The sequence below is a fragment of the Medicago sativa genome, chromosome 3, assembly GCF_051527215.1.
Source record: "Medicago sativa cultivar Bolivia chromosome 3, Bolivia_mono, whole genome shotgun sequence".
Classification (NCBI taxonomy): domain Eukaryota; kingdom Viridiplantae; phylum Streptophyta; class Magnoliopsida; order Fabales; family Fabaceae; genus Medicago; species Medicago sativa.
The window spans coordinates 44,247,302-44,257,042 of record NC_140751.1 but is presented as its reverse complement, the minus strand read 5'-3'; the positions used below and the strand labels follow the sequence as shown (position 1 = coordinate 44,257,042).

General features: G+C 32.3%; 1 protein-coding gene across 1 annotated transcript; it reads left to right on the top strand.

The window, feature by feature from the left end:
- Positions 1-1,713: 1,713 nt before the first annotated feature.
- On the top strand, positions 1,714-2,956 carry LOC146937618 (F-box/kelch-repeat protein At3g23880-like). The gene has a single exon (XM_085749479.1). The coding sequence runs from the start codon at positions 1,781-1,783 to the stop codon at positions 2,954-2,956; it is 1,176 nt and encodes a 391-aa protein (XP_085605605.1). The 5' UTR covers positions 1,714-1,780.
- The last annotated feature ends 6,785 nt before the right edge of the window (positions 2,957-9,741 follow it).

The window sequence follows — 9,741 nt, the reverse complement described above, 5'->3', positions numbered from 1 at the left end:
TGTATTATTGCTTTCCTTCCAAGTTTATGACACATATTTATAAATATCCTTATTTTGATACTGAAAAAGACAGCAAAAATTGGTTAGAAAATTAGGTATAAGAAAATCGCGTATTATTGCTTTCCTTCCAAGTTTATGACACATATTTATAAATATCCTTATTTTGATACTGAAAAAGACAGCAAAAATTGGTTAGAAAATTAGGTATAAGAAAATCGCGATTTGTAGAAGAATTGAAAGAAGAAAAGAGGGCTACACCGTTAAACAACGTTATCTGCTCATCTATAGAGGTTAGTGTTTTCACTTTTCATTCCCTGTTAAAAACGTTGGTTGATTCTGTCTTTCGTCTTTATTCTTTATTACTTCATCTATGGCTTTATTACTCGTTTTTTACTTTTCTTTTGTTTATTCCATTGTTAGTATCTTTTGTAATTAATCAATTTGATTGTCACCAAATTTGCTAGTTATCATGATACCTAGTATTTATTTTAGCCGCCGTGTTCCTTAGTAATCTGTTTTTTGGTGGTGAAGAGTTTGAACTCCGAACCCTGTGTACATTATGGATTGTCCCTACTTGTAATCTAATCTAGTGATATCTCTTTTGTAAAAAAATAAATAAAAAAATAAAAAAAGAATAATTAACATATTAACCGGTATTAAAAAAATCATGATAACTAGCAAATTAAGTATAGTCTACGTTAAGGGGTTTGCAGGCAATGGTTCTTTGGAGGGTTTTGGATTGAATAATAGGTGATAGGTGTTTGGATTTTGTTTCTACAATCGTTCACGATGAGTTGGAGGTATTGGTTAATGTTTTTGGTTTCTATTATTGGGTTTTGGGAGTTTAACTAGGTTTTGGTGTTGGCTTTGAGTTTAGAGGTGTGCTCTTTAATGGTGTTGGTATTGGTGTTTGAATTTTATTTTGGATGTTCCGTCTATATATGACGTTCTTCGTTAGGTAGTTTCTATCTTGCCGATCTTAGTTCGTCTTGTGCGGAGATTTGATAATTAATAAAAATTTACTATTCAAAAAAATAAAAAAAATTACGGTCTAGGTTTATTATAGTTTTTCTTCTAAAAAATTTCAATGAACGCATTTCACATACTAATATTGTTCCTCTTATTTGGAAGCACGACTTAATTGATAGCTATAGAAACAATATCATGCAAGATTCGATGTTCAAACTTTAGACTCTTATCCACGTTAAAAATATGTGAGTCGCAGATACTAGACTATTTGACTAAAAAAAGTAATAGCATCATTCAATTGGTAATATAATTTTTATTCAATAACTTCAATTCTCTTTAATATAAACTAATAGTGATTGCTCTACTTTTTGTTTTTTAGGAATACTCTACTTTTTTTTATTATTACATAGATCCTCGGATCACTACACAAACTTTAAGAAAAGACAACAGTTTTTGTTTTAAAGGATATTTCTAGTAATTTTTTTATTTAAATGAATTGGATTGACAATTTTATTGTTTTCGAGAAAACTTGAATTTTAGACCGTAACGTGTTTAACAAATTAAATTATAGAGATAACTAATGTTCTTTGAAAGAGTTGACATGTTTATCTTTTCTCACACTTAATTTTACATCAAATATACCCTTCGTAACAGTATGCTTGTTTCATTCTACTTTCTTATGTTCTTTTTATGAGATTATTAACGTGACATTAATTCATTGCATTGTTACACAGAGAACGAGAACGCTGTTGCTAAGGAAGTTACATCTAACCATTTTCTCGCCAACCAGTGATCCCTTCATTTAGCTAGAATGGTGCCAATTGGCCACGGCGAAGAGCCAAACTACAATGCCGCTTCTTCCCTGCCATTCACGGAGGAAACAAGCATCGGTAAGAGTGAACAATTGACTACGTCCACCGAAACTCTAACATCATTACCCACTCTTCCATTCGATCTTGTCGCTGAAGTTCTTTGCAGGCTTCCTGTGAGGTTACTCCTTAAACTTCAGTGCCTCTGTAAATCATGGAAATCTCTAATTTCCAATCCTAAATTTGCAAAGAAGAACTTTCGCATGACAACCAAGCGCCACCACCTTATTGTAAGCTCTACGAACAGCTTAGATGAGGTCCTTTTCTTTGATTACCCAATCCCCTCGGTCTTATCAACTTGTGTTACGCAGACACAACTCAGTTACCCTATTAGTTCGAGAAACACTAAACCTTTGGCAATGTGCTCATGCGATGGCATCATCTGTATCACCCTCTCTAACAATTCTGCTCTTTTGTGGAACCCTTCCATTCAAAAATTTAAGATGTTGCCTCCCTTGAAAAGTAATCAACAAAAAAGCGTTCTTGATATCTCATATAGTTTTGGGTATGATCATTTCATTGATAATTATAAGATTGTTTCTATTTCTTACCTGAACAATAATAATGAAGTTAGTGTTTATACTCTGGGTGCGGATAATTGGAGAAGGATACAAGACATCCCATATACCTGTGTTAGTACATCGGGAGTATTTGTGAGTGGTGCTGTTAATTGGTTGTCATATGATCGTTCGAGTCATTTTTCTCCGCGTGCTATTGTTTCTCTTGATTTGGATAAAGAGACGTATCAAGAACTTCCAGAACCCGATTTAGTGAAGGGTCATTGGAACTTGGGGGTGTTGAAGGATAGGTTGTGCATCTTTGCAAGTAGTCATATGTTTTTGGATGTTTGGATTATGAAGGAATATGGAAATAAAGATTCTTGGTCTAAAATTTGCAATGTTCCTTACATAGATCGAGGTTTGTATACCTATACCAAGGTTTTATATATTTCTGAGGATGACCAAATGTTGATTCAAGCTTATGAATTGAAAAGTTATGAATTTAAGTTGGTTGTTTATGATTCTAAAAAGGGTATTTGTTATATTCCTGAGATTCTGAACATCAATTGGATAAACCCAAAAGTCTACGTTGAAAGTTTGATATCACCATGTTTATAATGTTAGGATGTAGATGCTATGCTATGCCACTTAAGCATGAGATTCAACTGCAACATATACTTAATTTTTGTTTATGTTATTTATTTTATGTCTGTTATGATTTCAGATGACTTGTTGGATCGTTTTAATTAAGGATTGGTCAAATCTACATATTGAAAAATTGCTACAATTTTTAGTTGTTTCTTAATTTAAAATTTGAATTGTTGGTTCACACATGCATCGTGCACAATATTTATGCCTCGTTAAAAAAAAAATCAATTTTTTATATTTTTAAGTGTTTGATTAGGTTTTTAAAAAAAATCATTTTATCAAAAAATATATTTTGACCCTAAAATGAAAAAGTATTAGAATTAGTTTCTCTTAAAATCTATTTATTTCAAAAATAAGGAGGTAACACATGTACAAGTCAAAAGTCTTTATTTTTGAAAAAATGGATTTTTATGGGCAGTAGGCAAACAAAAATAAATTCAAGTTTTTTTTTTAAATCTCTAAAAAAAATCTTTAGATTCTTTTAACACAAAATCTATTTTTTTTTAAACCGAAACAAACACACCATTAAACGATTCACCCATTAGATGGTTGGTCATTTGATTTTCCAAATCTGAGTTACTTTCAAAGAGAAATGCTAGCAACACACACATTCTAACATATACTTTTGAACACACTATCTTTGATTGGTTAAAATTCACATGGGACCCATGAAATTTATATGGGACCCACATGATTTGGTGGGACCCATGTGAATTTTAATCAATCAAAGGTGTATTGGAAAGTGTGTCTTAGAATGTGTGTTGCTAGCATTTCTCTTCAAATAATGTCTCTTTAGTGCACAAATTTCTTAGTGTTTGCTTCAAATTTGGAACAATTCATTATGATCTTCTAAGATCTCAAGCCAACACCACTAGGCAAACTCAAGTGGATTAATATGTTTGAATGTTAGTTGTTAATATTATTAATTTTTTTTTAAAAGATCAAAATGAGATATATTAAAACCAAGAGACTATCTGCCCAGCACAAGGCGTGCCGAAAAGAAAGCCACAAAATTACAACAGAAGTTCAACAAAAATTAGCCAATGTCTACATATAACAAAGGACTTAGGCACCAAGTATGATAAAGATTAGGAAAAAAAAAAGCAAATTTAGCTTTAAACCTCCAAAATGAAAGATGCATGTTCACAAGATGAAACGGAGAATTTTCTTTGAGATGAAAAATTCGATCATTCATTACCTTCCAAATAACCTAAGTACTATCACATCAAATCAACAACATAAAAGATCGCCTAGATTTTGCAAATCCTGCTAGATTTCCAAAATGAAGGAAATGTTCCAAAATAACATTAAGATCCGTTGAATGAATGTCCAACAGCTTTCGAACCTGATGCCAATTCGAACCGAAGAAACTACAATCCTAAAACAAATGGTTCGTGGTTTCCAATATGTCGCAACCCCCAACACATGAGTGAGACTCATGAGTGATAATACGTCTTTGGAATAAAATTTTCTTTGGTTGGCAACCTATTTTGAAAAAAGCCTCCACGGAAACACTGATACCTTTAAAGAAACGTCCTTTACCAAATGAGTTCCGAAATTTCTGAATGATGAGAAGGGAACACTATTAATATTAGTTTTTGAAATGGACTTGGAGTTGTTATAGAGTTTTATTTAATGACATTCGCTTTTTAAGATATTTGAAGGTCGTTTTGTATAATACCTTTGCAATCATCTCATTCTCACCCTACATGTTCATTGATCAGTAAAGATCTGCACCATGCCCCTTTGTTTATAAAATATGCACTATCACTAGTTAATTTTTTTTTAATGATAAATGTTACTCACTCCATCTCACATTAGGCGTCTCATTTTGAGTTTTACATAGTTATTAAGTAAATGGTTCATAGTGTAGATTTTAATGGCAAATTATATATATGATTTACTAAAACACATTTATTAATTATAGTTAGTGGAATAATTAAGGATGATTGAAATGCTCACTACATTGAAATGCAGTAGATAAGATATGTTAGTGAAAATAATAAGGGTTAATAGTGTTTTACCCCCTGTAATATAGGCCATTTCCGGTTTTCACCCCTATAAATTTTTTTTTTTTTGAATTTCATCCTTGTAATTTGAAGATGTTTTGGTTTTGGACCTTCATGGAAAATTTCACCCCCTATAATTTGAGCAAATTTAGGTTTACCCCCTTGTCATTTGAGCAAATTTCGGTTTACCCCCTGTTAGTTTGAGCAAATTTTGGTTTACCCCCTACCATATCTTCGATTTTGTACAGTCAAAATTCATGAAGGTCCAAAACCAAAAATCTTCAAATTACAATGACGGAATCCAAAATAAAATATTGTACAGGGGGTAAAACCGAAAATGACCTATATTATAGGGGGATATAACACTATTAACCCAAATAATAATAATAAAAGGGTTAATATGTCTTTACCCCCGTGTAATATAGGCGAGTTCCGGTTTTCCCCCTGTAAAAAAGATTCTTTCGATTCCAACCCTGAAATATGAAGATTCTGTCGAAAACCCCCTTGGTCGAATATTGGACCCCCCAGCTGATGACGTGGCGTGACGTGGCGCGCTGAGTCACCCTTTTCTGCTGACGTGGCGTGCTGACTGTATAATTAATTTTATTTTTTATTTTTTTTATAGGGTACACGTGGCATTTGTCATTTTTTTTTATGTCTTTATCCCCCTATAATTTAGGCGAGTTCCAGTTTTCCCCCCTGTAAAAATTTTAAAAATAAAAAATAAAATCTGGAAAATTTAAAAAAAAATTAATTTTTTAAAAAAAAAATTTGGAAAATTAATAAAAATTGAAAATAATGAAAAAAATTTAAAAAATTAATAAAAATGAAAAAATAGATTTTTTCGAAATTTTAAAAATTATAAAAAAGTTCGGATTTTTTTTGAAATTTAGAAGATATTTAAAAATACTGGAATTTAATTAGCATTTTAATTTTTAGGTAAATGTAACTTATTATATTTCCTAACTAGTTTAACTATAAATTCACAGAGAAATCCCAATAGCAGACGCGTTGAGGCAACAAATTGAAGTTCAAAAGACATTGGAAGAGCAACTTGAAGTACTCACTTTTTAAATTTTAATGTCTCTTAAATAAGACACTTTTTAAAATTTTACACGCATTAATAATTCTTTTTACAAAAATATTCCTATGTAATTCAAGCTTCTCAGATTTTTTTCCTAAATTTTTAATTAAACTAAAATCGATTTTTTTTCTTCAGATTATATGATTTTTAAAATTTAATTTTCATATTGTAATTGGATTTTAAAAAAATATATATCCAGATTTTTAAAATTTTAAATATTTTCCAGTTTTTTTTTTCGCAAAAAAATCTAAACTTTTTTTATTTTGAAAATTAAATTCCAGTATTTTTAAATATCTTCTAAATTTCAAAAAAAAATCTGAACTTTTTTCCAATTTTTAAAATTTTGAAAAAAATTCTAAATGTCTTTTCTGCTTTTTTATTTTATTTTTCAAAAAAAATAATCTGATTTTTTGTTATTTTTAAAATTTTAAAAAAAACAATCTTTTATTTTTTTTAAAAAAATAATCTGATTTTTTTTATTTTTAAAAGATTTTCAGTTTTTAATTAATTTTTATTATTAAAATGATTTAATGATGTGGTATGTATATACACACATGTCATGCGAAATTTTTTTTTTCCAGATTTTTAATTATTTTAAATTTTTCAGTATTTTTTTCATTATTTTCAATTTTTATTAATTTTCCAGCATTTTTTTTAAAAAAATAATTATTTTTTAAAATTTTCCAGATTTTATTTTTTATTTTTAAAATTTTTACAGGGGGAAAACTGGAACTCGCCTAAATTACCGGGGGGTAAAGACATAAAAAAATGACAAATGCCACGCGTACCCTATAAAAAATAAAAAATAAAATTAATTATATAGTCAGCACGCCACGTCAGCAGAAAAAGGTGACTCAGCGCGCCACGTCACGCCATGTCATCAGCTGGGGGTCCAATATTCGACCAGGGGGTTTTCGACGGAATCTTCATATTTCAGGGTTGGAATCGAAAGAATCTTTTTTACAGGGGAGAAACCAGAACTCGCCTATATTACAGGGGGTAAATACATATTAACCCATAATAAAAGTATGTTGTTGGAAAAACAATAAATGTTGTATTTTATAAAGGGGACGAATAAATTGAGACAAGAAAAAATAGGAATGAAGACGTTTAATGTGAAACGGATGAAGTAAGAGTTAGTTATTAGTTCAAATCAATTGAGTTTCTCATCTCTCGATCACTAGCTAATCTAGTTTACAATTTTTCAACAATTTTTCAATGGCAGTGGATTGTTGTTAAAAGGCATGACTTCTGCAGCCAATGTTTTACTTCTTGAATTTAGATAGTAAAATGGCTAAAGTGCATTTTTTGTCCTCTAAATTTCAAAATTGTGCTATTTTAGTTAGCCTCTTATTAAAAAAATTAAAAATTTTGCACTATCTATTTAGGGAAATATGCTCTTTTGACCTTCCAACTTTATGAAAATATGCTCTTTTAACCTTCTATCTTTAGGGAAATAAGCTCTTTTGACCCCTTATCTTTACAAAAAGTTGCAATTTTGGCCCCCTGTTTTGGGACACGTGATGTCTTCTTAACAACTTTGCAATGTTTTGTAAAATTGGGTAAAATTTTCATTTCTTTTATATAGGGGGCCAAAATTGCAAAATTTTAAAACTTAAAGGGCGAAAAGTGCAGTTTAGCCTAGTAAAATTTGAAGGTATTCTTAAAACGTGAAAATAACAGTGCTTGAAAATCAAAGCTTAGTGATTTTGTAGGAAAAATTTATTTCGACATCAGTTTCCAATATTTTCTTTTTACTTCAACATCATTTTTAGCAGCAGTATCATTAAAGCCACAATAGCTTCACTCTGACCAGCAGCTAAATCGTCTCCCAAGCCACCTTATTTTATCAAACGGGGAATTAGTCACTTTAGTCCCTGAATGGGAGAGGATTCGTCACTTTAGTCCCTGAATGAAGAGAAATTGCAAAACAGTCCCTGCATGGTCAATTTCAGGGACTAAAGTGACTAACGGAGTCTACATTCAGGGACTAAATTGACTAACGAAGTTTGCATTCAGGGACTAAATTGACTAACAAAGTCTACATTCATGGACTATTTTGCAATTTATCTGCATTCAGGGACTAAAGTGACGAATCTCTTCCGATTCATGGACTAAAGTGACTAATTCCCCTTTATCAAACCATAGGCTCTAATCATATTTGACATTTAATTTTAATTGTAAACTTTTACAAAATATATATTTTTAGTCCTCAAAATAGTCTCTATAATATACAAATAGAGATTAAAAATGAGTAAAAAAATTTCAAGGACTAATTTGAAAACTTACAATTTTCTAGACACTAAAAACATATTTAACACATTAACTATGAGGTACATTGAATCTATTTTAAAAAAAAAATAAAAATTGGTGGGTGGGGTTGGGGGGGGGGGGGGGGGGGGAGTGGGGAGTATAGAAAAATATCTTGGATAGGATGGAACACTGTTTGTTTACATAACGAGTTAGGAGGTTTGGGGGTTAGGCGGTTGAGTGGGAAAGTGGTGTTGGAGGATGTTAGTTGATAGGGAAGGTTTATGGTTTAAAGTTTTGGCTGCCAGGTATTGTGTGGAGGTAGGGAGGTTGGAGGTGGGGGGCCGCAGTGTTTCTTCTTGGTGGCGGGAGATAGCAAAAATTAGGGATGGTAGGGGAGATGTTGGTGGAGGTTGGTTTGAGGAGAGTGTGTCTCGTAGGGTGGGGGATGGAGAGGACACTTCTTTTTGGTATGACTGGTGGTTAGGTGAAACTCCTTTCGGTGTGCGGTTTCGGCGCTTATTTAAGTTAACCTTAAATAATTTGTGTTCGGTCGCCACTATGTTTCATCTTGGATGGGAGGAGGGGGGGTGATGCGTGGAGGTGGAGAAGGAGGTTGTGGGCTTGGGAGGAGGATCTGGTAGCGGAGTGTAGGACTTTACTTAATATTGTTTTGCAGCCTAATGTTCGTGATCAGTGGCATTGGTCTCCCAACGTTGTTGAGGGTTACACAATGCGTACAGGTTATGATCTTCTCACTTCTCAAGATTTACCGGATATGGGCACCTCGGATGCTCTCATTTGGCATAAGAAGGTACCCTTAAAGGTGTCTATTTTAGCTTGGTGTCTGCTTCGTGACAGGTTACCTACTAAGTCAAATCTTCAGAATCGCGGTATTTTATCGGCAGAAGCAGCCATATGTACGGCGATGTGAGAGCAGACCGAAACAACATCCCACCTTTTTTTGCATTGTGATGTGTTTGCTCCTTTATGGTAGAAGGTCAGACTTTGGTTAGCTGTGTCGGGAGTGGATCCGCAGGGTCTTCAGGCACATTTTATTTAGTTTACTAACTGCTTAGGGGGTACGAAGGATTGTTGGTCTTTTATGCAGCTTTTGTGGCTCGTGTGCGTGTGGGTTATTTGGCAGGAAAGAAATAATAGGGTATTTAAAAATACCCAGCTTACCATATTAGATCTCATGGATAAAGTTAAGTTCCATTCGTATTTGTGATCGGACCCTTTGAAATGCTTGGTTATCAGCTAATTTTGTGTTGGTTTCTTGCGTAACTTTTCTATTGACTTTTTGTACTTTTGAGTGGCCTCTTTAGCACGCCTTGTGCTAGGGATGTGCCTCTTTCTATGTTAATATAATCCATTTTTTATTCTTCAAAAAAAAAACTATGAGGTATCTT